This window comes from Mesoplodon mirus, assembly GCF_964341445.2.
Source record: "Mesoplodon mirus genome assembly, chromosome: 11".
NCBI lineage: Eukaryota > Metazoa > Chordata > Mammalia > Artiodactyla > Ziphiidae > Mesoplodon > Mesoplodon mirus.
Genome location: NC_138987.1, coordinates 93,552,922 through 93,580,848, shown reverse-complemented (window position 1 = coordinate 93,580,848; position 27,927 = coordinate 93,552,922). Strand labels below are relative to the sequence as shown.

Below are 27,927 nucleotides of genomic sequence, written 5' to 3'. Positions count from 1 at the left end.
TTGTTTTGTTTTTTGCGGTACGCGGGCCTCTCACTGTTGTGGCCTCTCCCGTTGCGGAGCACAGGCTCCGGACGCGCAGGCTCAGCGGCCATGGCTCACGGGCCCAGCCGTTCCACGGCACGTGGGATCTTCCCGGACCGGGGCACGAACCCGTGTCCCTTGCATCGGCAGGCGGACTCTCAACCACTGCGCCACCAGGGAAGCCCTAGCCTTATCAACTGGAATACTAAAGAATGCACTGTGTAAATCGATTACAGTGAAAAATTTGCTTTCAGTGGGAATGAATGTCAGTAGTGTGTTCAGGATAAGAGCAACAGGTGTGTCAGGGGATAACCATGTTGTTTATTGCTCGTAAGTTCTGGACAAACCTCCATCCTTGGCCATTGGGTTTTCTCACAGGTAAAATAGGAGCGTTACAGGGACTAGTACTGTTGTGGCCCTGGGCCTTGTCATCCTCTATTATGGGCTTGACACATTGAAGAGCTTCTTTATTTATAGGGCATTGATTAATACTTGGGCAAGGTTTTGAGGGATCTCTTTGAAACTTGATAGGAGGTGAACTGTGAATTCTGCCAATATCAGTTGAAGATTTTGCCCACAAGAAGGATAGTAGCCGATCCAGTAGGGACAGTTGATCAGTGTCCCCAGATTCAGCTGTAGTGCCATCAGAAACGGAGCAAATAAAAGATGTCAGAGGGTCACTTAATTCACTTGGTTGGCTGTTTTGACTGCTACTGTTACATTCTAGAATTATTTCCCCCTTTTGGGCGAAAGTAATTTCAGCATGGTACTTTTCTAAGAGGTCTCAGTAATAAATGAATGGGTACGGGTAGAGAAACTAAGGAGAAAAGGGTAGGTATCTCTTAAAGGGAATAGGTTCAGAGACAGGAACCTGTTGAGGTTTTTTAGACACCCCTCCTATTTGAGCTGTTTTAGTACTCCAAGGCAGGGGCTGCTTTACAGCAGTGGGATTGAGCACCAAGGGTGTAGCTCTGGTGTCATTAGGGACAGAGAGAGATTCATTCCCAATCTAGAGAGTGGTTTCTCTGAGTCGATTAAGAGGGAGGATTAGATAGAGCCCATGTAGTTCCTTGGAACCCCATCGCTGGGAATTAGGAGAACACTGGAAAGACTGGCTAGAGGGATGGAAGCCTGGAACACTTAAGTTTGCAACAATCTTTTTTCCAATGTCCTGGCTCTTTGCAATAATAGCAGAAACCGGGGCGGGTGTGTGGGGGGGGGGGTGGGGGGGAAAGGGGTTGGCTTGGTTCAAGGGCTCTCATTTGCCCGAGTTGAAAATTAAGATTTTTTTTTTTTCTTTCACACCTCGAGGCTTGTGGGATCTTAGTTCCCTGACCAGGGATTGAACACAGGCCCTTAGGCAGTGAGAGCGCAGAGTCCTAACCACTGGACCGCCAGGGAAGTCCCCCAAATTAAGAATTGTAGTGATATTTCTTTTAGGTGGTTCACGTAGCACGCGAGCAAGCTGGTTTGCCAGATTAACTAAATCTAGCGTGGACATAGTTTTCCATTCCCCCCTGGTGCTTTTAAGTAAATGAGAAAGATCCCAGTTCAGCTCATTAATAACCATAGAGTTAAAGGCTACCTGAGTGGATTCAACATCAGAAGGAAGACCGGAATTTTCTTTGAAAACAGTCTGAAGTTGGTTATAATAGTCATGAACAGGTTCATCAGATTTTTGTGTGCAAGCCTGAATTTTGTGCCAGTCAGTAGGCTTAGGAAAAGCTGCTGTTACTGCTTGGTGGAGGTTTTCAGCATTTTGTCAAGTTAGGGGTTTGTTTTTCTTAATTCTGTTCAGAATGTTCCCATCAGGCAAGTTTCATCCAGTGTTTGACCCTCATCAACAAGCATGTGGACTAACTAATATAAATCTGAGAAACCAGGTTGGGACTTTGAATAACTATGTTAAATTCTTCAGCAAACCTGTGGGGTCCTTGGTTACTTTAGGAAACTCTTTTAACTGTGACTCGCAATTTGGCCTTACTCAGGAAACATAAGAAATTTGGGGTTTATTTGGGTCCTCAGAAGAGTTACCTTTAAAGGGGCAGGTTCTGATAGGTTCAGAGGGGAAGGGACTGGGGAGAGGTTCGGGGAAAGGGGGAAGTATAGTGAGAGCATTAGAATGGGAAGCTGAGGGTGCGGAGGAGGTGGCAGTGGTGTGGAAGGGGGTGGATGATGGCACTGGAGGTGGGAGTCAAAGAAAACGGGGCAGGAGAAAGACCTCAGAAGCCTTTTTTCCTTTTTTAGTTGTTTGTTTGCCTCAGTTAATTTATAAATTGTATTTTGCAAAGAGGCAATCTTAGACTCTTGATAGCATTTGGAAGCCTCAAAATACCAGTCAAAATAGGCATCTCATTCAGTTTTAACAATTTTAGAGCCATGGCTGTCCAATTCTGTTTTAAGAAAAGTAATTTTGGGGCCTCCCTGGTGGCGCAGTGGTTGAGAGTCCGCCTGCTGATGCAGGGGATACGGGTTCGTGCCCCAGTCTGGGAGGATCCCATATGCCGCGGAGCGGCTGGGCCCGTGAGCCATGGCCGCTGGGCCTGCGCATCCGGAGCCTGTGCTCCGCAACGGGAGAGGCCACAACAGTGAGAGGCCCGCATACAGCAAAAAGAAAAAAAAAAAAAAAAAAAAAAAAAAGAAAAGTAATTTTGGGGAGTACGAAAGTCCCCTATAATGGCCATCGTCATTCTCAATTACTTTTGGGTTAAGTTGTTCCATTTGGTTAGAAATGGGCATGAGGAGGGACCTCAGTTTTTAATTTTTATTTATTTATTTATTTATTTTTGTGGTATGCGGGCCTCTCACTGTTGTGGCCTCTCCCGTTGCGGAGCATAGGCTCCGGACGCGCAGGCTCAGCGGCCATGGCTCACGGGCCCAGCCGCTCCGCGGCATGTGGGATCGTCCCGGACCGGGGCACGAACCCGTGTCCCCTGCATCGGCAGGCGGACTCTCAACCACTGCGCCACCAGGGAAGCCCGGGACCTCAGTTTTTAAACATAAAACTGGCTGGGGCCCCAGAAGAGGAGGCACCCTCAAAGCATTTTGATGACTGGGATCCCATTTCTTAGAGGTTTTTCTCTGGAGCAAAAAGAAAAATTCCTAAACACCTGTTTCAATAGGAACAGTCTGGTTCCCAGAGGAATTGGATCAAAGGCCAGGGCAGTTCTAATAGGAACCACCTGGTTCCAAAAGGAATCAGACCAAAATCCAGCACGGTTCCAATAGGAACAGCCCGGTTCCAAAAGGAACTGAGCCAAAAGCCAAGCAAGTAGTCTCAGAAAGGACAAAGCCTTTAAACAGGTCCCTAATAAAGCCCAGAGAACTCAAAATGCAAAGAGCAGAGCTCAAAATCCAGGAGAGACTTGCCCTGAAACTCCAGGGTTGGTAAGAAAGCAGTGGGCCCATTTGGCTCAGTGGTTACCAACACCTGTTTGCTCACCAGCCTCAGAGAGTTGTTGGGGTGCGGAGGGTTCGTCTCTGGATCCCACTTCTGACACCAAATAATGTTGGCCTTAAAAATAAAAGTCGGACTTCCCTGGTGGCGCAGTGGTTAAGAATCTGCTTGCCAATGCATGCGACATGGGTTCGAGCCCTGGTCCGGGAAGATCCCACATGCCGTGGAGCAACTAAGCCCATGCGCCACAACTACTGAGCCTGCGAGCCACAACTACTGAAGCCCGCGCACCTAGAGCCCATGCTCCACAACAAGAGAAGCCACCGTAGTGAGAAGCCTGTACACAGCAACGAAGACTCAACACAGCCAAAAATAAATAAATAAATAAACAAATAAATTTATTTATTAAAAAATAAAAGTCAGTTATTTTACCAGCAAAAAATGGGTTTATTCAGGAATAGTAGAGAATTGCAATTCAGGATAAGCAAGCCACTGCAAAAACCATAAGCAAGTCCAATAAAGGTGTGGAATGTTATTATATAGAGAAAAAGGAGGAAGTTGGGAGGGGTTCTTCTTAACAGAAGTCCAGTGGAGAAAAGTGAAAGTACAGGGTGATGATGATTTCTCACTGGCTGCCTTGCTGGGGTAGTCAATTTCTTGTAGGAGATGCGATGTACACCTTTTCCTGTTGGGTCCTGTAATAGGTGATTCTTTTCTGTTGGTGATTCTTCTGTTGGGATCTGAAATTGACAGTTCTTCCTGTAATTGACATCAAGTGGTACTGAATGGGAACTCCCTCTTCTGGCCTCCCAACTCCATTTTAGTGAGGCTTCCCTTTATTAGTTTTCACACCCAAAAGAGTTTAAGAGTTATTGCTGTGGATAGAGAACCTTGCCCTCAATAGAGATTGCCAGCTGCTACCTAAAATTTCTTTTTTCATTTGAAATATCTTAGCATGTAGCAAAAAATAGCAAACACCTGAGTCTTCATTTACCAACTTTGTCTGACTTTAGTATTTTGCCGTATTTGCTTCCGATCTTTTTTTTTTTTGCCCCCAGAAGAAAAATATTTCAAATAAAGTTAAGTCCCCCCCCCACCAACAACCTTCCCTAATATTCCTCCTCCCTTCTTCTCTGCAGAGAATCATTGATATGACTGGTGTTCATCATGCCCATGCATTTTTTTTACGGCTTTACTTTTTTTTCTTTTAAAATATTTATTTATTTATTTGGCTGCGCAGGGTCTTAGTTGTGGTACGCGGGATCTTTGTCGATGAGTGTGGGATCTTTTAGTTGCGGCGTGTGGGAACTTTAGTTGTGGCATGTGGGATCTAGTTCCCTGACCAGGGATTGAACCCGGGCCCCCTGCATTGGGAGCGTGGAGCCTTAGCCACTGGACCAGCAGGGAAGTCCCTCATGGCTTTACTTTTTCCTACATGTTTGTGTCTCTAAACAATATCTAATATATTCTTTTATGTGTTTTGTCTTTATATGAATTACATTCTACTAGATGTTTACTTCATATACTTTTATAACTTGCTTTTCTTTTTTTTTAGTTTATATTTTTGAGATTTATCCATGTTGATATATGCCTCATTTTTCACTGCTGTGCAGCATTCCATTGTATGAATATTTCACAGTTTGTTTATCCATTGTCCTGTTAATGTTGGAGTTGTTTCATACTTTTTCACTATTAAACAGTTTTGCAGTGGGCACCTTGTACATGTCTCCTTGTGCACACGTGTGAGACTTCTCTTGAGGGTATGCAGCTAGGAGTAAATTGCTCTCTAGTAGGGCACATGTATTTTCAGCTTTACTAGATTTAGTCAAATGACTCTTCAAAGTGATTGTGCTGATTTATATCCTTACTAGCTATGTATGAGAGTTCCTGTTCCACATCCTCAGTCACACTAGATATTGTCCCAGCTGTTTCTTGTTTACTGATTAGTTTAAAGACAACACTGTGCTTAGCAACCACCTCAAACATAGGGTCAGATGCATACTTATTTTTTTATATCAGGCTTCCTCCTTTTAAAGGAATTATTTTCACTTTCAGAGTTATAGAACCAAGTTAACTATTAGATAGGCTTTTTTGGCTCATATTTATTTTTAGAAATTAATGTTTCTTTTTTATGATCACAAAGTGAATATGTGATTATTTTGGATAATTTGGAAAAGAGTTACAAAAAAGAAAATTAAAAATTCCACCACCTATCCATAGCCATTGTTAATATTTTACTATGTATTTACTTCTAGTGTAAACATATATATGATATACATTTACTCTCCAATTAGAATCATGCTAAATTTGTCATTTTATATCACAATCTCACTTAAGATTATATTGTGGCATTTTCTGTCATTGACTATTTGTTTATTTATTTATTTATTTATTTATTATTTTTTTGCGGTACACGGGCCTCTCACTGTTGTGGCCTCTCCCGTTGCGGAGCACAGGCTCTGGACGTGCAGGCTCAGCGGCCATGGTTCACGGGCCTAGCCGCTCCGCGGCATGTGGGATCTTCCCGGACTGGGGCGTGAACCCATGTCCCCTGCATTAGCAGGTGGACTCTCAACCACTGCGCCACCAGGGAAGCCCTTGACTGTTATTTTAAAACTCTAATAGCTGCATAACATTTCTTCGTATAAACATTATAATCTAATCATTCTCCCCTTAGAGGACAGCTTTGATATTATTTTAGTACTGCAATAAACAATCTTGGTATATAAATCTTCTTTTGAGTTTCAGTTTGTTTCTTTGGGATAGATTTCTAGAAAAGGTCAGTAAATATGAGTGGAATTTGAAGAGATTGTAAGGAAGGCATCCAGGGAGAAGAAAAAAGCAGTCAAGAGAGGGAAATAGAACATGGTTCAGGGGTCATGAGATCCATTAATTTAGCTTCTTTCATATTTGAGGGGAGTGGCGAATCTGTCCTTTCACTGAATTTGGACACCCTTCTCTTATTAGGGATGATATTAGAGGTGAACTTCACTGTACCATGGACACCAGAGAATTGCTTGTATATTGTAGTGTTCAAAGATTATAGAATTTTAGGGCTTCCCTGGTGGCGCAGTGGTTGAGAGTCCGCCTGCCGATTCACGGGACACGGGTTCGTGCCCCGGTCCAGGAGGATCTCACATCGGGCCCGTGAGCCATGGCCGCTGAGCCTGCACGTCCGGAGCCTGTGCTCTGCAACGGGAGAAGCCACAACAGTGAGAGGCCCGCGTACCGCAAAAAAAAAAAAAAAAAAAAAAATGGATTATAGAACTTTAGAATTGGAAGGGACTTTTAAAATTTTATCATCCCATCTTCTACTTCGTGCAGAGTCCCTGAACTGAGTGTATTTTATAGACTGTCTCACTGATGTAGACTTATAGGCTTGACTTGCTAAGCATCGCATCCCAAACAGGTTATTGTGATAAAAGGCAGTCTTCTCCTTTATTGGACAGCTTTGATTAGTTGAGTGTGGTTCTGTTCCTTAAGCCCAAATTTTATTTTTTATAACTTTCACTTACATTTCATTTTTTTTATTGAAAAGCTCCCTAAAAATAATGCCTGAAATACTTCACCTTTATGTATTTGTCTGTTAGCTTCTACTATAATTAACATGAAAACAAACATATGTTTGACCTGCTTTTTGTCTTTGTTTCCTTCCAAGGTATGATTTAGTTTTATCTTGTCTTTGTAGTGAAAATTATATATGTGAACACAGGTAGGCTAGAAAAACCTTCCACATATTTTTATACTTGATAGACAGAAAAGTTCCAAAGTGCCTATAGGTACTACTCGTTTTATCATTATTTCTTTCTGTGTGTCTCTCTTTTTTTTTTTTTTGCCCATAGGTGTTATATATATTACCTTCTTTAAATCCTGAATAACCTCTTAGGGTAGGCATTTCCCTCATTTGGCAGGCGAGGATGCTGAGGCTCAGAGAAGTTTAAAGACTTTTCCTGTCACACAGCTATTAAAGGTAGAGCCAGGTTTAAACACAGGTCTAATTCTAAAACCTATATATTTAACCAGTTTGCCAGTCTGTTCTCCTCACTTATTTATATTAATTTCATAATATAAAATCATAAAATCAGATGTACTTCTGTTAAAAAATGTTCATATGTTTGGGTTACTCAGTTAATATATCCTATGGGTAGTGTGGTAAGATTGTTGGCGGTATATTGCTTCTGCTTGCTTCTCTCTGGTAATCCCAGCCCCTCTCTGCTTGGTTTGGACACACCAAGGATTTCCTTCCCATCTCTCCCTGGCACCCTATGGGGCTGCTTCCTGTCTCTGGGGAAACTGAAGCACAGGGTGAGAAAAGAGTAACAAATACTTACATAATTTTTTCTTTCTGAATATTATCAACCGATATGTCCCATAAAGAAGGATGTTTTCGCAGCTGTGTGCTTTAGGGATAGTGGGGAAAGGTTGAATTTTTATAACTTGGGTATCTTCCACAACAAAGGCAGTGGCACACGTGCTCCATGGGCTTGGAATGTGGAAACCCGTTCTCTCAGCCCTGTGAATCTTGCGTTTATGTCACATTGGGATCCAGATACGTTATCTCAGTGAACTTGAGACCAAGGGTCAGAGGACCGAGGAGGGGACTTGTTGAGTATATGATTTAATTACACTAGAGCAATCAAGCTTTGACTTAGTGATGACGGGATATACTGTGTGTGTGTTTAGGTAGTTGCTAGAGGAAAAGAACAAAGTTTAATCCTTGGTTTTCTTGACCTTCGGTATCACTTTTAGCAGTAGTTCCATAGCACTGCCTTTACCGCATTTTCAAAAGACTGCAGTCAAGTGATTTATAGATTAAGGCCTCATTTACTACTTGCACAAGAAGAGCCTATATCTTTCAATACGGGTGACGTAAGTTTACTTTAGAGACGGGAATGAGTTCATTTCTTTGGAGAGATATGAACAGAATGTATGTTTCTTGCTCTGGTGAGAAATAAATTTAAATCGGAGCTTTGCTTGAAGGAAATGGAATGAAGTGGCTGAGCCCTCGAGCCTTCAGGATTAGGGAGCTTTAGCCAAGGCCCAAGGGGGCACTAATTGTGTGTTTGCAGAACTCATCCAAATATGAGCATTCAGTATATGAAACAGCAGACATATATGGAGAACTACTTTGTATACGTCTATAAGGCACTTATGTGCCTTGGGTCTGAATTTCAGAGACAAAAATACATGATTCCTTCCTCAAGGACCTTACCAGGTAACTGGGAGAAAGCAAGATGGTCAATAATAATACACAAAAAGGATGCTATGGTAACTGCCAAAAATGAACCTTCCACCAAGCGTATTCCAGAGATCCAGCCCCTGAAGAGTAAGATGGTCATAAATGAGCTATGTTGCTGCTGAAAACATTTTGATTCCAAAGTATAATCAAGTCTCAACTAAGCAGAACTGTCTTAAGCATAAATTAAGAGGAAAATGGTATTTTAAATAAGTAAGTTGCCAAATTTTAGACACTAGAATTTCAAGAATTGGCAACTCCAATTCTTGGTTTGGCTACTGTATTATCTCCCTTAAATTACAATAATATTTCTGTCACCAAAAATCATTAATTTACAATATTTCTTCATTAATTCCATCACTGTGATTTGTTGTCATGATGATTATTACTATTTACTTACTTAGTACAGGGGATACTAAAATCTGCCTCCTAAGGTTATCCTGACAAGTAAGGTAAAACGTATAACATGTCCAGCACAGTGCTTGGCTAAGAGAGTGCCATCATTAATGTTAGCTGTAGTTTTTCTCAAAATTTAATGCTTTATAAAGTACCTGACATATAGTTAAATGTTAGTAAATTATAATAATATATGGCTTATTGTTTACAAACGGCTTTAACATATCTTGTTTAATCCTCTCAGCTACCTTCAAGGTAACAGAGTTTTACCCCTGATAGAGAAATCGAGGTTAAGTGTATCAGTCAGATATTCTGGCTGATTTAAGCCAAGAAAGAATTTATTGAAAGGACAATGGCTAGTTTACAGGATCTCCAGAAGAGCTCTAGAATCAGGTTATGGACAACCTACCCAAGCATAATGGCCAAAATCAGGCCACGGAACTGACCCACTGAGGTCACCACTTGCTGTCACGACCACGCACTTGACATGCCTTGTGCCACAAAAACGGTGCTAGCTGGCCATAGAGACTGAACTTCGCTACTGGTTCTGCTTCTGTTGCTTCCTCAGAAACACTGGTTCTCCAGAAACTTCTGTCACCAGAGAATGGACCTCTTGGAAGGCCCCTATTTTGCAACATTTGCTCCCTATTCAGAGGCTGGGGCATGTGTGTAGATTGGTGGAACTTCTGTTACGACCTTGTGTTCTGGCTGCAGAGCAGGTGGGAAAAAAGAGGCTCTTGGTTCTTCAGCTTTGGTATAATAGGTGACTAGGTTCTTGTATGTGACACTTTGCTTTATTGCCAGCTCCCTGGGTCTTAACTCTCTCTGTTTATAGAAAAAATACTCTTTATTTCCTGTTAATTGTATATAAGCTGAGTAGAAATCAAGATCGTTTTCCGGGCTTCCCTGGTGGCGCAGTGGTTGAGAGTCCACCTGCTGATGCAGGGGACACGGGTTCGTGCCCCGGTCCGGGAAGATCCCACATGCCGCGGAGCGGCTGGGCCCGTGAGCCATGGCCGCTGAGCCTGCGCGTCCGGAGCCTGTGCTCCGCAATGGAAGAGGCCACAACAGTGAGAGGCCCGCGTACCGCAAAAAAAAAAAAAAAAAAAAAAAAAAAGACCGTTTTCCTTATTAGTAGACTCCATGTGTAGAAATCAGTTTTTTTTCTGAAATCCATCTTGTGCTTAGAAATTAGCTGTTATAAATTAACAGTATTGCCTCAGCATTTTAAGCTACTAAGAAATGAGAACTTTCCATATGATCAGGGTGTTTTTCTTCAGTGTAAACAATCCTGTGTGTCTCATTATCCACGGGACAGGGTATGTAATCCTTCAGGGAAGCCATGAGTTAGCACCTACAAGAAGGGCAACCCCTCTGAGCAAGGAAGTCCTGGTGTGAATAGTTCAGACAGCTTTTTTGTTGCATCCTTTTCTTAGTACTTCATTTGTTTTTGTGGAAAGTGAATCTGTGATTCATCTTTCTGAAAACCTAAAAAAAAAAAAAAAAAAAATTCAGGTTTCCAGTGTGCTTGCTGTTGGCTCTAAAAAGATAGCCTCTCCTCTTTTAGAGTCGGTCTTAGTGTGCCTTGCAGAGCCTGTATTTCTAAGAAGCTGTGTACACAGACTTCAAACTACTGTAAGTAGAATCATATGTTAAATGCCAATTTTTAAAAGAGCACTTCGTTCCTTAAAGCAAACTCTTTTAGCAGCGGAAGAAGCCTTTGGTGCTGCAAACAACCATCCTCACTTTGTCTGGAAAGCTGCAGTTTTGGGGTATTGATGTTTCAGCAAGTGGAGGACACCTGGGCGTGGTGAATGCTAGCTGCCAAGTTGCAGCGAGGACCCAGGTGCCTCATTTTTACAGGCTGGCAGTCATTCTTTCAGACAAGTGAGACAGACTGGGCTTTCTGCGTTCATTCAGTGAGACGTGCTGAAAGCTTGTGGCATCCAAACTACGGATGTTTGTAGTAGACTGCTTTTTTTTGGGGGGGGGACACCATGTGGCATGCGGGGTCTTAGTCCCCCAACCAGGGATTGAACCCGTGCCCCCTGCAGTGGAAGTGCAAATTCTTAACCACTGGACTGCCAGGGAAGTCCCTAGACTGCATTTCTTTTATTTGCATACTCAGAGTAAGGATCTTCTGAATTTGAATATGTTCCTTTCTGCAAATAATTCTAAATCAGTCTTTGTAAAAAAAAAAAAAAAAAAAGAAAGAAAGAAGGAAAAAGAAGCATGCGTGGTATAGCAGTCTAGAATATTACTTTGTCTCTCTCCTCATAGAAACATGAAATTTTCAAAGTGTAGACTTGGAAGAAAACATGGTTCAACTCAGTTTTCAGAGAAGGAAATGAGACTTATTTTTTTCCCCTTGGTTTATCCTTTTTTATATTGGTATATATAAATTGGTATATATAAATATAAATATTGGTATATACATATTGGTATATCCTTTTTTATATCCTTGGTTTATATTTTTTCTTTTGTTCCCTATTGGCCACACATTTTTTGACCACTTTATTAGAGGGGTATTGTGAACTATTTTTGTTTAGCAAAAATTAAACTCAATCTACTTGACTTTTTTTGTTGTGTAAAACATACATAACATAAAATTTACCATCTTAACCCTTTTTGAGCCTGAAATTCAGTGGCATTAAGTCCATTCACATTTTTGTGCAACATCACCACTGTCCATCTCTAGAACTTTTCCATCATCCGAAATTGAAATTCTGTACCCATTAAATAGTAACTTCTTATTTTCTCCTCCCCTCAGCCCCTGGCAACTGTTATTCTACTTTCTTTCTCTATGAATTTGACTGTTCTATGTACCTCATGTAAGTGGAATCATACAATATTTTCCCTTTTGCGTCTGGCTTATTTCACTTAGCATAATGTTCTCAGGGTTCGTCCATGTTGTAGCGTATGTCAGAATTTCCTTCCTTTTTAGGCTGAATAATGTAACATTGTATGTATATACCACATTCTGCTTATCCATTCATCCATTGGTGGATGCTTGGTTTGCTTCCACTTCTTAACTCTCATGAACAGTGCTGCCATGAACATGAGTGTACAAATATCACTTCGAGACCCTGCTTTCACTTCTTTTGGGTATAAACCTGGAAGTGGAATTGCTGGTAATCGTATGGTAATTCTATGTTTATTTTTTTGAGGAACTACCATGCTGTTTTCCACAGTGACTGTACCATTTTACATTCCCATCAGCAGTGCACATGGGTTCCAGTTTCTCCGCATTCTCACCAACACTTGTTGTTTTCTGCTTTTTTGGTAGTACCCGTCCTAATGAGTGTGAGGTAGTATCTTACTGCAGTTTTGATTTGCATTTCCCGTATGATTTTGAGCATCGTTTCATGTGTTTATTGGCTATTTGTATATCTTCTTTGGAGAGATATCTATTCAAGTCTTTTGACCATTTTTGAATCAAGTTGTTTGGTTTTTATGTTGAGTTTTAGGAGTTTTTAAAATGTATTCTGAATATTAACCCTTTGGGCTGTCTTTTTACTCTGTTGATAGTGCCTTTTGATGCATAACATTTTTTAATTATCATGAAGTCCAGTTTGTCTATTTTTTTTCTCTTGTTGCTTGTATCTTTGGTGTCATATACAAGAAATCATTGTCAAATCAAACGTCGTGAAGCCTCTGCCATTTATTTTCCTCAAAGAGTTCTATAGTTTAGGTCTAACCCATTTTGAGTTAATTTTTGTATGTGATGTTAGAAAAGAGTTCAACTTCATTCTTTTGCATGTGGATATCCAATTTTCTCAGCACCATTTCTTGAAAAGACTGTTCTTTCCCCCACTGAATGGTCTTGACACCCTTGTAGGAAATCATTTGACCATATATGTGAGGGTTTGTTTCTGGGCTCTCTCTTCTGTTCCGTTGATCTATATGTCTGTGTTTATGCCAGTAGCACATTGTTTTGATTACTGTAGCTTTGTAGTAAGTTTTGAAATGACAAAGTATGAGTTTTCCAGCTTTGCTCTTCTTTTTCAGGATTGACTACTGAGGTTTCTTTGAGATTCCATATGAATTTTAGGATGTGGTTTTCTATTTCTGCAAAAAATGTTGGAATTTTGGTAGGCATTGCATTGAATCTTTAGATCACTTTGGGTAGTATTGATATCTTAATAATATGTCTTTCAGTTCATGAAAGATGAGTTGTCTTTCCATTTATTTATGTCTTCAACTTCTTTCAGCAGTGTTTTGGAGTGTTCATTGTACAAGTCTTTCATCTTGGTTAATTCCTAAGTATTTTATTCTTTTTGATACTTCTGTAAATGTAATTATTTCTTAATATCGTTTTGGATTGTTCATTGTTGGTGTATAGAAAAGCAACTGATTTTTGTGTGTTGACTTTTTTTTTTTTAACATTTTGGGTTTTTAAATTTTATTTTATTTATTTTTGGCTCTGTTGGGTCTTTGTTGCTGCGCACTGGCTTTCTCTAGTTGCAGTGAGCAGGGCTGCTCTTCGTTGTGGTGCACACGCTTCTCACTGAGGTGGCTTCTCTTGTTGAGGAGCACAGGCTCTAGGTGCATGGACTTAAGTAGTTGTGGCACACAGGCTCAGTAATTGTGGCTCAAGGGCTCTAGAACAAAAGCTCAGTAGCTGTGGCACACGGGCTTAGTTGCTCTGCAGCATTTGGGTCTTCCTGGACCAGGGCTCAAACCTGTGTCCCCTGAATTGGCAGGCGGATTCCTAACCACTGCACCACCAGGGAAGCCCTTGTGTGTTGACTTTGTATCCTTCTACCTTACTAAATTCAGATATTAGTTCTAAAATTTTTTTTTTAATCTTTAAGGTTTTCTATATTAGTTCTTATTATTCTAGTTCCTTAAGTTGTAATGTTAGGTTGTTGACTTGATATCTTTTTTCCTTTTTTTTTTTTTTTTTTTTTTGCGGTACGCAGGCCTCTCACTGCTGTGGCCTCTCCCGCTGCGGAGCACAGGCTCCGGACGTGCCAGCTTAGCGGCCATGGCTCACGGGCCTAGCCGCTCCGCGGCAGGTGGGATTTTCCCGGACCGGGACACAAACCCATGTCCCCTGCATCGGCAGGCAGACGCTCAACCAGTGCACCACCAGGGAAGCCCTCTTTTTTCCTTTTTAATGTAAGCTTTTGTAGCTATAAATGTCCCCCTTAACACTGCTTTGCTGCGTCCCTTAAGTTTTGGTATACTATGTTTTTGGTTTCTTCGTCTCTAAGTATTTTAACATTTCCCTTGTGATTTCTTCTTCGATCCATTGGTTGTTTAAGAGCGTGTTGTTTAATTTCCACAAGTTTGAATTTTTCAGTTTTCCTTCTGTTATTGATTTCTAATTTCATCCTGCTGTGATTAGAGAAAATACTTGGTATGATATCTGTAACTTTTAAGTCTGTCCTGGGATAGGTCCCACGTGCACTTGAAAAGAATGTGTGTTCTATTGTTGTTGGGTAGAGTGTTCTGTTTATATTAGATGTAAGTAACTTACTGTGTTGTTCAGGTCCTCTGTTTTCTTACTTATCTTTTGTCTGATTGTTCTATCCATTATTGAGAATGGGGTATTGATATATCCAACTATTATTACAGAACTGTCTATTTTTCACTTTAATTCTGTCAATTTTTGCTTAATGTATTTCGATGGTCTGTTATTAGGTCCATAAATGTTTACAATTGTTATGTATTTTGCTGTATTGAATCTTTTATTAATATATAATATCCTTCTTTGTCTCATAAACTTTTTTGATTTAAAGTATATTTTGTCTGAATTAGTATGACTACCCTTGCTCTCTTTTTGTTACTATATGCCTGGAATGTCTTTTATCATCCTTTCTCTTTCAACCTATTTGTGTCTTTGGATGTAAAGTGAGTCTTTTGTAGATAGCATATGGTTGGATTATCCTTTCTTTTTTAAATCCATAATGCCAATCTCTGTCTCTTGATTTGAGAGTTTATTCCATTTACATTTAAAGTAATTAGTGATGAGGGGGGACTTCTGTCATTTTGCTTTGTTTTCTTTTATGCCTAATAGCTTTTTGTCCCTCATTTCCTGCATTACTGTCTTATTTTGTGTTTAGTTGATTTTTTTGTAGTGAAATTTTAAAATTCCTTTCTTACTTTCTTTTGTATATTCTGTAACTATTGTATTTGTTGTTACTATGGGGATTATATTTATCATACTAAAATAATAACACTCTATATTGAATTTATATCAGATTAACTTCAGTACCATAAAAACTCTGCGCCTTTACAACTCCATCTTCACTCCTTTCAGTTGTAGATGTCACAAAATTACATCTTTATACATTTCCCAAAAACATAAACTAATATTTTTTTAAAATATATGTCTCTTAAATCATGTAGCAAACAAAGTGGAGTTTCATACCATTGTTATAATAATGCTAGCTTTTATAATTGTCTGTGTATTTACCTTTACTGAGATATTTCTTTATTCATATAGTTCCAAGTTACTGTCAAGTATCCTTTCATTTCAACCTGCAGGACTTCTTTTAGCATTTCTTGCAGGGCAGCTCTAGTGGTAATGAATTCCCTCAGCTTTTGTTTATCTGGGAATATCTTAATTTCTCCCTCACTTTTGAAAGATATCTTTGCTGCAAATAGGATTCTTGGTTGACAGTTTTGAATATTAAAAGCACTTTAAATATATCAGCCCACTGCCTTCTAGCCTGTGAAGTTTCTGTTCAGAAATCTGCTGATAATCTTATAGAGGATTCCTTGAATGGAATGAGTTGCTTTTCTCTTGCTGCTTTCAAAATTCTCTCTTTGTCTTTGACTTTCGACAGTTTGATTATACAGATCTTACTCAGTTTACAATGGGGTTATTTTCCTATAAACCCAGCATAAGTTGAAAATATCACAAATTCATTTAATACACCCAACCTACCAAATACCATAGCTTAGCCTAGCATACCTTAAACATGCTCAGAACACTTACATTAGCCGGCAGTTGGGCAAAGTCATCTAACCCAAAGCCTATTTTATAATAAAGTGTTGAATATTTCATGTAATTTATTGAATACTTTTCTGAAAATGAAAAACAGAATGGCTGTATGGATACAGAATGGATGTAAGTATACCATTTTGATCACATGGCTGACTTGGAGCTGTGGCTCACTGCTGGTGCCCAGCATCTTGAGAGAGTATCATACTGAATATCACTAGCCTGAGAAAAGATCGAAGTTCAAAATATGGTTTCTACTGAATGTGTATTGCTTCTGCACCACCGTAAAGTCAAAAAATCAAGTTGAACCGTCATAAGTTGTGGGCCATCTGTAATGTGTCCTAGTATGGATCTCTTTAAGTTCATCCTACTTAGCGTTTGTTGGGCTTCTTGGATATATATATTCATGCCTTTCATCAAATTTGGGAAGTTTTCAAATCTGGGAATATTTGGGAATTTGGGAATATTTCTTCAAATATTTTCTCTGCCTTTTTCAAGAGAAGAGTCCTTTTGGGACTCCTGCAGTATGTTTGTTGTTCTGCTTGACGGTGTCCCACAGGTCCCTTAGGCTCTTTTTACTTTTCTTCTATCTTATTTCTTTCTGTTCCTCAGACTTGGCAATTTCCATTGTCCTACTTCTAGTTCACTGATTCTTTTGCCTGCTCAAATCTGCCTTTGAATCCCTCTAGTGAAATTTTCATTTCAGTTATAGTTTTCAGCTCCAAAATTTTTTGTTTCTTTCTTTTTAGGTTTTCTATCTCTTGAGATATCTCCATTTTGTTTATACCTTATTATTCTTGACTTTAATTCTTTGAGCATCTTTAAGACAGTTTAAAAATCTTTGTGTAGTAGATCTTCCATCAGATCCTTTTCTGTTTCTGTTTGTTTGGGACAGTTTCTGTTGTTTGTACCTTGGAATGCTTTTCTGTTTCTTGTGGGGTTTGTGATTTTTTGTTGAAAACTGGACATTGAATTTAACAGTGAGGTAACTCCAGAAATCAGCTTCTTCTTCTCCAGGGTTTACTGGCTTTTGTTTGTTTTTTTCCTGCTTTTGTTTGATTGTTGTAGGCTATCTCTCTGCTGAGGATTAGGGCTTCCCAGATCTTTTCTGAGCCTGTACCTTTCCTGGGCATGCACAGTGACTTTCTGATTTCCCCCAAATATGTGGTTGCTTTTGAATGTTCTCATGTTCAGTGTCTAGCTCCAAGAGGGGAAAAAGAGAAAAATGAAAGGGAAGAAAAAAAGTACCAGTCCTTTAAGTCCCCTGGAAGTCACTTCAGCTGGAGAGTGGGGGGCCTGCAGTAATGGAGGATGTGCAGCAACAGTGGCCACTGCTTCCTTGTCTGTACCATTGTGGTCAGAAGAACCAATCAGTGGTCAGAATACAGACCCCTGATGTTTGAAGGATAGGGTCCTTTTTGCCCACCCTGGCTCCTGCAAGCTGTGTGTAAGTTGCTCACAGCTGCCTGCCACAGGGGTTGGGGGATGGATAGGTGCTGCTGTGCTAAGAGCTGAAAGTGACTGAAATTAACCACAGTTTACCATCCAGGTCTTCCCCTGGAAGTTGAAGCCTTCTATAGACTACAGAGCTCCAAAGTATAATAGTTACATCAGACAGATTCTGCCTGTGCCATTGTTGTTTAGGTGGGGAGACAGATTGCTGGTGCTTCCCATTCTACCATTTTCCCTGAATGCTCTCTGTGTTTAGTTTTTAAAGGACCTACCATATTGCCTTCCACAGTGGGTATGCCATTTTACATTCCCACCAGCAATGCATAAAGGTTTCAATTTCGCCACATCTTCACCAGTACTTACTATTTTCTATTTGGGTAATAGCCACTCTATTGGTTAAAAGTGGTGTCTCATTGTGGTGTGTGTTTCTTTTGTTTGTTGTGGTTTTTTTTTTTTTTTTGCATTCCCCTAAGGATTAGTGATGTTGAGCATCTTTAAGGTGTTTGTTGACTTCTTGGCATTTTTGGAAAAACGTCTACTTAAGTCCTTTGCCTATTTTTGAATTGGGCTTTTGTTGTTCTATTTCATTTTAGTCCCTACTTATATCTGCGTTCTTTGTATTTAACTCCTGCTTCTTCTAGTCATCTGCTTGAGGTGTAGGATCACTTCTTTATTGTTTTCTACAGTGCTGGTGTATAGAAGGAGGTGCTAGCAAATACCCATATCTGGTAGGGTTGGCCAGTCGTACAGCCAGATTTGAAACCCTGCTTATTTGATCGTGACAAGAGTTGGTAGTTGGGGACCTGGGGACATTGAGAAAATTAACATGAATTGAGTACCTACTCTGTGCCAGATACTCTGCCAGGCATAACTTGATATAATTCTCACAGTACTCCTTTAATGTGCATAATATTTAATTTATTGATGAAGGGTTTGAGTTCAGGGAAGTTAAGTGACTGCGCTCACATGACACACGTGGTAAATGGCAATCCCTGGATTCAAATTCCCAGGTCTGTTTGACTCCAGAGCTTGTACTTTTTTTCATTATGTCATGCTGCCTCTCTTGCCTGGCCTGAAAGTTCAACAGGAAAGCAAGGCTTTGGGAACTGGGAACTGTTGAAGGAGGATGATGAGTTGAACCTTTTGCCTAACTCTTTGGGAGGAGATTTTAAAAAGCTAAGTTCATAACGGTGGGTAGGATTCCTTGAGGATAGTGAGGTGTCTCATTTGTGGTTACTGATCATTTTTGTAAAAGCTGTATCTACTTTTGGTTGTTGACATCCACTGTTCTTGTTTCTTTGGTACCATAAACCAGGGCCGTTGACCATGGACAAATGGGTGCCTGAACCTAGAGGGATGAAATGCTTTCTGTAACCTACCATAGATTCCCTCCAAGCCTGAGTGCCCCTTTACCTCCTGAGTCTTAAGAAAGGCAAGATTAAAGGGAACAGATATTTATCAGGATCCTGTATGCTAGGCAAACCCTAAAAGGGAGGTGATTATTATCCCAGTTTTACATGAGAAAACCGAGGCTCAGAGGTATAAGGTAAATTGTCCAAATTCACACAGCTCAAATAATAATGGGGCTCAAATCACATTTTCCCATGTTCCCTGTCTTAGTCCATTTGGGCTTCTATAACAAAATACCACAGATTGAATGTCTTCAAACAACGGAAATTTATTTCTCACAGTCGTGGAGGCTGGGAAGTCCAAGATCAGGGTGCTGGCAGATAGATTCAGTGTCTGGTGAGGGACCACTTCCTGATTCACAGACAGCAGTCTTTTTGCTGTGTCCTACGTGGTGGACAGGCCAGTGGAACCCTCTGGGGTTTCCTTTATAAGGACACTAATCCCATTCATGATGGCTCCACCCTCATGACCTAATCACCTCCCAAAGGCTCTGCCTCCTTATACTATCCCATTAGGGTTCAGCATATGAATTTGGGGGGGGACACAGACATCCAGTCTTTAGCACTACCTCAGTGAGAAAATTCTTCTTTCTTGGCCCTCTGGTAGGTATTGGAAACCGTTAGGAGGGAGATCCTGGGAGCATTGTTTCTCTCCACACCAAACGTTGTGATAGGTTGGCTGTTATTCTAGGGCTGTCTACACTTGCAGTCTCTTCTGCCACATAGATTAACCAAAACAATGATGGTAGCCATTCTGGGTGGCTGCTTCTCCTGGGTGAGATTGGTGTGCCTCTGAGGTGAGTGAATGGAGATAAAAGTTCCTAAGGGAACCAGTCATGGAGGGCACCCTTTTTCTGAATACCCCAAAGGAATTGATCACTAACACACATCATAAGGTCCTGTCCAAGTGGGTCAGGTGTTTTTCGACTTTTCCCTTTCTTTAAGGGAAGGTGAGAGAGTGCCTTTGAGAACTAGAGTTCATATTAGGTAAATAATACACATGGTTTATGTGCTTTTGACTTAGAAATATACTGTGACCAGCAGAGTCAAAAATCCCTTATTAGTTTGGGGGGAGATTTCTTTTTTAATTATCTGTTGCTTAATTGTACCTTCACAATAACTTTTGTCAAAGTTACATACATTCTGCTTTCTGGATTCTGTAGGAGGAAATGGAGCTCGTTATACTGTTATCCAGATGTGAGCCCATTACTCACAATACTCATTTCCAGTCCTGGAAGCAGCTAAGCGTCTAAAAGTTAAGGAATTCAGTTTGATAATAGCAGAGGTTAATACCCATATGGCTCTGTACTATAGAAAAACTTTTTTTTTTCCTACCTGACATTTCAGAAAGAAAAAGATTGCTCAGCAAAGTATTTTCCAAATTTCTAACCTGATGATTTTTCCACTCAACACTTTACACAAAGAGCTAGGTACAGATGGCAATTTGCTGGGTCTGTGTAATATTCAGGCTTGGTCCTCACCCATTCCCTAGAGCCCACTCTCCATTCCTCTATAAACAAAGTGGTTTCAACAAGGTCTTAGGAAATGTCTCCAGTATTTACCATTTGCAAATATGGAATCTATTAAATCATGTTTTTAACTCAATAAACATCTACTTTGTATGCATCACTGTTTTAAGCTAAAGAAGAATTAGAAAACGGAGGGTAATGGCCCTGTTCCCTAGCACAATAAAGAAGACATAATTTAGAAACTTTTATTTAACATGAAAAACTAACCATAGATATGTAGAAAAACAGAGTATTAGGGTTGAAGTGTCATGATCTCTAATTTTTTTCATATTGCTCAGGAAAAGAAAAAAACAAAGATGAAGTAGATATAAAATATAAGCTGCTGATTCTAGATGGTATCTGGGTATATATATTTTTCTTACTTTTCTGTATGTTTGAAAATGTATGTAATAAAATGTAAAAAAAGAAAAAAAACTTAACCATAAAGACCATTTATAAAACTATACAAAAGATAATTTCAAGGGGATATAGGGTTCATTCTCTGTTACCTAAGCTAAGGGTTTAGGTTCTTATTAGAGTTGGTAAGTAAGAATTGAAACCGAGGTGTAAGCCTAGAGGCCCTCAGAGGCCGGGCCGGTAATGTGAGTGAGTGAAGCTGGCTGTCCATGTTCAGGTAGGGGTTGAGAGAGCAGGCGCGCACACACCTCATTTAAAGCATCTACAATTAAAAAAAAAATTTAATGTGCATTCAGAATAAAAACAATTCGGAGGCCTGGCAGTATGCGGTCTTCTGAAAATGAAAATGTTTACCATCTCTAAGTTTACCCAGCTTTCTGTCCTTCCTCTTCCTTTTATCAGAAGATATAGGAGTGGGTCAGTCATCACAATGGGGGAGGCGGCTTCCTGACACTTGAGAGTGACGGGAAAACTTTGTACTCGGTTGCCTGTAGGACCGGCCTGGCTTGCCATAGCTCTGTAGCCTCAGGAGTAGAAAAAGTGGCCCATCTTTTTCTCTCTGTCTTGCTCCTTCTGTGTTCTAGAGCAGGATTTGTGGCAGATTTTCAGAGATTCCTGTGAGTCTAAGGAGCACATTCTGATAATAGACCCACGTACCTGGGCTTTGTTTTTAGGTGATTTGGGGGAGGGTACAATTGTGCTTTAAAAGGGTGATCGGAAGTGTAACTTCTTTGACTTTGGAGTTGGCTGGGCAGCTTGATTTGAACACCTTAGTGTGCCTGCTAGACTTGGCAACTTTCCCCCCACTTCCCTCACCTTTTTTTTTTTTTAAGAGGAAGAGTCAGGGTTTTGGTTTGAGAGCTAACGCGGGGTTTGGGGCCCTCTGCTTCCGGCCTCTGGTGACCTGGGCTGGCCCTGGAGCTTTCCGCCTTGCCGCTCTTCAGTGCAGCCTCTGGAAATCTTCCTCACTCACCTGGGAGGAGCAGACACGGACTGAGACCACGCCTCACTCCGAAGTATAGGTGGAGAAGACAGAGTAGGGACCCCGAGAAGCCTTTTTTCCTCCTGAAGTCTCCCTCAGCTCACTCTTCCCTTGGAATTCCAGCAACAGCGCTGCATCCTCTTAGCCTAGTTGGAGAACCTTTTATGTACCAGGTGCTATAATGCACGAGATAAAAAGTAAAACATGGTCCGTGTTCCCCAGCAGCTCACAGTTTGTTAGGAGGCTTTTCATCACCTTGGAGAAGATAGTGTTTGAAGGTACATCCAGCCGTATAGGCCCTGGTGAGCATGAAAGACGGGGAACTGGTTTTGACGGACAGAGTTGGGGATACGTGGGGTGGGGAAGGGGAGAGAACACCCAAGAGGACATCACTGATAGATGAGAAGGACCTTGGCTGCTTTTTGTTAAAATGACTTTATTTATGTAAACATTTTGGAAAGGGAAATACATTCATATGGTTTAAAAAATGTTAAAAGTATACTCTGAAATTCTCCTTCCCTACCCTGTTCTCCATCTGTCTAGTTCTTGGAGTCATTCCAGAGTTTCTTTATGACAATACAAGTAAATATGAATATATGTTTTTATTTACTTGTACCCCTCCCCTATTTTTACACAGTGGTAGCACACTCCATACACTATTCTATATACCTTTCTTTTATTTTTAATAAATTTATTTATTTATTTATTTTTGGCTGCGTTGGGTCTTCGTTGCTGTGCGCAGGCTTTCTCTACTTGCGGCGAGCAGGGGCTACTCTTCATTGCGGTGCGCGGGCTTCTCATTGCAGTGGCTTCTCCTGTTGTGGAGCACGGGCTCTAGGCGTGCGGACTTCAGTAGTTGTGGCGTGAGGGCTCAGAAGTTGTGGCTCGTGGGCTCTAGAGCACAGGCTCAGTAGTTGTGGCGCACGGGCTTAGTTGCTCCGCGGCATGTAGGATCTTCCCGGACCAGGGCTCGAATCTGTGTCCCCTGCATTGGCAGGCAGATTCTTAACCACTGCGCCACCAGGGAAGTCCACACCTTCCTTTTATTACTTAATATCTTAGGGAGATTTTTCCATGTGAGTATGTACCTTCCTCATTCTTTTCTGTGGTCACATAATTCCATTTATGGATGTTCCTTGATTAATTAGCAAGCTCCCTACTGATGGATACTGAGGTGTTTGCTTATCTTTTACTATTACAGTCACTGCTACAGTGAATACTCTTTTTTTTTTTTTTTTTGCCTTATAACAAATTTAATCAGTTATACATATACATATGTTTCCATATCCCCTCCCTTTTGCGTCTCCCTCCCACCCTCCCTATCCCACCCCTCCAGGCGGTCACAAAGCACCGAGCTGATCTCCCTGTGCTATGCGGCTGCTTCCCACTAGCTATCTACCTTACGTTTGGTAGTGTATATATGTCCATGCCGCTCTTTCACTTTGTCACAGCTTACCCTTCCCCCTCCCCATATCCTCAAGTCCATTCTCTAGTAGGTCTGTGTCTTTATTCCTACAGTGAATACTCTTATACGTAATTATATGTCATTTAGCATGTGTGCTAATGTATATATAAATTCCTAGTAGAGAAATTGCTGCATTAGAGGCTTTATGCATTTGTAATTTTGATATCTTTGCCAAATCACCCTCCATGGCAGTAACAACTTACATAAAAATCAGCAATGCCTGTTTCCTTATAGTTCCACCTAGAGAGTTTTTATCACACTCTTGGATTTTTACCTATTTGATAGGTGTAATATCGGCTTGAGGCGAAGTTTTAATTTCTATTTTTCTTATTATGAGTGAGGTTCTGCATCTTAGAGTTGAGGCATTGGTATTTACTTTTCTGTGAAATGCCATTCATATCCTCTGTCCATCTTTCTTTTGCTGATTTTTTACTTGCCAATTTCTAGGAGCTCTTTATCCAATAGGAAGCTTACCCTTTGTGATATGAGTAGCAGTGGGTTTTTTTGTTTGTTTGTTTGTTTGTTTTTTTTTTTTGCAGTACGTGGGCCTCTCACTGTTGTGGCCTCTCCCGTTGCAGAGCACAGGCTCCGGACGCACAGGCTCAGCGGCCATGGCTCACGGGCCCAGCTGCTCCGTGGCATGTGGGATCCTCCTGGACCGGGGCACGAACCCATGTCCCCTGCATTGGCAGGTGGACTCTCAACCACTGCGCCACCAGGGAAGCCCCTGTTGTTGTTTTTAACTTACATTGTTTTTTCCATGAGGAATCCTGTTTTTTATCTTGTTGGATATATCAGTGTTTCCTTTATGGCCTTTGCATTATCCTGGCCCACTTTTGATGGCACAGAATCATTCATTCCTCTTCCCACATTGCCTCCTCACTCTTTTTTTTTTTTGTCTGTGCTGCACAGCTTGCAGGATCTCAGTTCCTGGACCAGGGATTGAACCCGGGCCACAGCAGTGAAAGCGCCAAATCCTAAACACTATAGACTACCAGAGAACTCCCCGTTCTCACTCTTTTTCTACTTCAATCCTTGATTGACAACAAAAAGCTGTTCCTTTCTTCCAAAGTCTGCATTCCTGGAACTATATTCTTTGTCAGTAGTAGGGTAGCCCTTGATAATTTTGTTAGGAGATTTTAGTGGTCTGAAAAATTCCCCATTTACTAGGTTATGGGCACTCTAGATAACAGTTTGGCAGTTTCTCATAAAACTAAACATGCAGTTGTCATGCAATCCAGCAGTTGCACTGTTGGGCATTTATCCCAGAGAAAGGAAAACTTACGTTTACGCAAAAACCTGTATGATGGCTGTATAGCATCTTCGTTTGTCATGTCCCCAAACTGGAAACAACCCAAATGGCCTTCAGTGGGTGAATGGTTAACCAAACTCTGGGATGTACATACTGTGGGATACTACTCAGAAATAGAAGGAACAAACTACTGATACATGCAACAACTTAGATGAATCTCTAAGGTATTGGGTAACATCTTATGAAAAAACCCAATGAACTTTTTGGCCAACCCAATATTACGTTGGGTGAAAAAAACCCCAAAAGGTTTACATGTTAGATTATTCCATTTTTGAACATTTTTGAAATGACAAAATTTTATTTATTTATTTATTTAACTCTCCTTTATTCTTTTTTGTTTTTAATTAAATTTATTTATTTTATTTTTGGCTGCGTTGGGTCTTCATTGCTGCCCACGGGCTTTCTCTAGTTGCGGCGAGCAGGGGCTACTCATCATTGCGGTGCGCGGGCTTCTCATTGCGGTGGCTTCTCTTGTCATGGAGCACGGGCTCTAGGCGCGTGGGCTTCAGTAGCTGTGGCTCGTGGGCTCGAGAGCACAGGCTCAGTAGTTGTGGTGCACGGGCTTAGTTGCTCCACGGCATGTGGGATCTTCCTGGACCAGGGCTTGAGCCCGTGTCCCCTGCACTGGCAGGCGGATTCTTAACTAATGCGCCACCAGGGAAGCCCCTGAAATGACAAAATTTTAGAAATGGTGAACAGGTTAGTGGAGGATTGGGGAAGGCTGCCCAAGACAGACTTGGATGTGGGTGAGTTCATCCTGATGGTGCCCAGCGCATGCGCTGTCGTGTTTATTTCGGAGGACCTGTGTTGTGCCATTGGCTGTGGTGTGAGGGTACTGCTCTCAGTGGGGTGGGGAGTGCCTGAGAGCCCCAGGGCCCTGCTAGGGATTCTCTGAAGTCAGAACTATTTTCACAGTAATACTTAGACATTTGCTAATTACTCTCACTCTCTTACAAGTGTAAAGTGGAGTTTTTCAGAGGCTACATGATGTGAAATAGCAAGAGATTAAATGCAGAAGCAAGTCTGAGAATCCAGCTGTTTTCTGTGAAGCCAAGACATTTAAAAGACTTACAAAAGTGTAAACGAGTGCCACTCTTCTCACTTTTTTGTTTTGTTTTGAGTAGAGTTAGTTTCTTAAAATATGTTATTTATGTTAACATGTAATGGGATTATTATTTTTTTAATGATTTAATAAATATTCAAGAATTTTCTGTTATAATTTATAACAGATGAATATTGATTTAAAACTACATACACAAGTGCTCTTTGGGGGTCCTCAGTAATTTCTGAGAGGGTAAAGGGGTCCTGACACCAAAAAGTTTGTGAATCTTCAGGGTGACAGTAAGCACTTGACCAGAAGTCAGGAGGCTTGAGTTCTAGTCAGGACTTTGCTGTGTGACCCTGAGCACGTCATTTAGCCTCTTTCATTGGTATTTCATCTTTTGTAAATGCTAATAATATCTGGTTCTACACACCTTAAAGAAAGGGAAGAAATTCTGTGTGAAAGGCTTTGAAAATATAACGTCCTGTTCAAATTTAAGGGAATTTAATAGTTAACACAACTAAACTGACGTTGAAAGAAAATGTAAAGGTTGAGACGTATGGTGTGTTAGTGGACCTCCTGTTCACCTTTTAAATGTTTTCCTTTTTGCACCTCCTCCTAACAGTTTCCATATATATATACATTCTTTCTGTTTCTCAGGCAACCATTTTAATTAGTTAAAGGAATTAAGTAGGTACACCTTCCAGGTGTTTCGGTCAAGAAGGGGTTTATACTCCTGATGCTTTAAAGTAGTACCGTAAGGTCAGGTGCTCTGTCCTGGAGAAATCACTTATTTGTGACTCTAGGAAAGTTTACTTAACCTTGCGGCATCTTGGGTTTCTCACCTATAAAATGGGGCTAATAATGATTTACTTTCCTGAGCGGTTATATGAAAAGTAATGCGCAGGAGGCACTTTGCCAAGTGCTTGGCACATAAGATGCTCCATACATGGTAGTTGCTGTGATCGTCACAGGTATATGACAGGAGGTGCAAGATTAAACTTAAGCCTTTTACCCTGCCTTCAGTGAACTTGTTATTAAGCTACCTTATTCACAAGCTTCTTAGTAATTTCCAATTGATTTGGTTTTATTCTTTTTTTGCTTCCAAGGGCTGTTGAGCGGCCAGACCTCTCCAACGAACACCAGGCTGGAGAAGTTGGATTCTCAGCAAGTGCTGCAGCTGTGCCTCCGTTATCAGGACCACCTCCGTCAGTGTGCAGAGGCTGTGGCTTTTGATCAGAACGCTTTGGTCAAGCGAATCAAAGAGGTAACTTATTGTGAGAAAATATCATGGCCGACTCAATCTTGTGCTTCCCTGTGACTCCTGAGTCCTTTTCTCCTGGGGTGTAGAGCCAGTGATCCCAACTTTCTGGGAAATAGTCATTTTCTGTCTAAATGTCTTGACATCTGTCCCCATTGCTCTGCGAAGATTGTCTTTCCCAGCAGTGGAATGTGATGGTGGAAAAGAGTGGTCCATGGAGTAGACTAATCTGGAGTTTGAATCCTGGTTCACCACTTATTTGCTTGGGAAAGTTACTTCACTTCTCTTGGTCTCAGTTTTCCTCATCTGAAAAATGGGTCTAACCGTAGCGATCTACCCGCAGGGTTGAGTGAATGTTAAATTGCTTAGTAAATGTTAACTGTTGTTAGTATGTGTGAAGTCCTGCCATACTGATTTGCTTTGGCTAACGTTAATTGATTTCAGCCCTTTCCTGCATGTAATTTATATTTTGTTTTCCAGTCGGGTATCAGTTCTTTGAGAGCAGGAGCCCTGACATCTCCCTCAATTATATTTTTCACTGTGTTAGCAGGAAAAGCTCAGTGATTCTTATTGGTTGGATAGAAACAATTATGCCTACTTAACCCACAGGGTTTTTGTGAGGAAAGACACAAGATAATTCATGTGAAAGTATTTAGTGAATGAAAGAGTGTGGTACACATGTTGAGTAATTATGAGTAACAGAAAGTAGGTACTCTTTTAAGCATTTAAATATATCACTGATTGGGCCTCTGCATGGCACAGCTCTGGGATCAGCAAGGTATAAGTAAATACGTTTTCCAAAGTTTTCAATCAAGAAGGGATTTCTGTTCTGTTACCTTGAAGTAATGTCATAAAAAGAAAAGGTCAGGAGCTGTATCGTGGAGAAACCACTTATGTGAATGGCACTGCCTGGAGTTTAACAAAATACTCCTGATCATTGACTCTGGCAAGAGAAGGTGGACATGAGGAAATACACAAGGAAAGGGTGGAGAATCACTGCAATTAATGATCAGTTTGTAATCTCAAGGATGCCGTATGTCTATAACTAAGTAGTCATTAGTTATACTGATAGATTTA

General features: G+C 40.8%; 1 protein-coding gene across 2 annotated transcripts in view; it reads left to right on the top strand.

The window, feature by feature from the left end:
* BORCS5 (BLOC-1 related complex subunit 5) overlaps positions 1 to 27,927 on the top strand; it is a 99,225-nt gene that overhangs the window by 40,394 nt on the left and 30,904 nt on the right. For both annotated transcript variants that reach the window (XM_082636002.1, XM_082636001.1), the window contains exon 3: positions 26,699 to 26,856. In XM_082636002.1, coding sequence (XP_082492128.1) covers positions 26,699 to 26,856 — 158 coding nt within the window. The remainder of the gene's footprint in view (positions 1 to 26,698; positions 26,857 to 27,927) is intronic.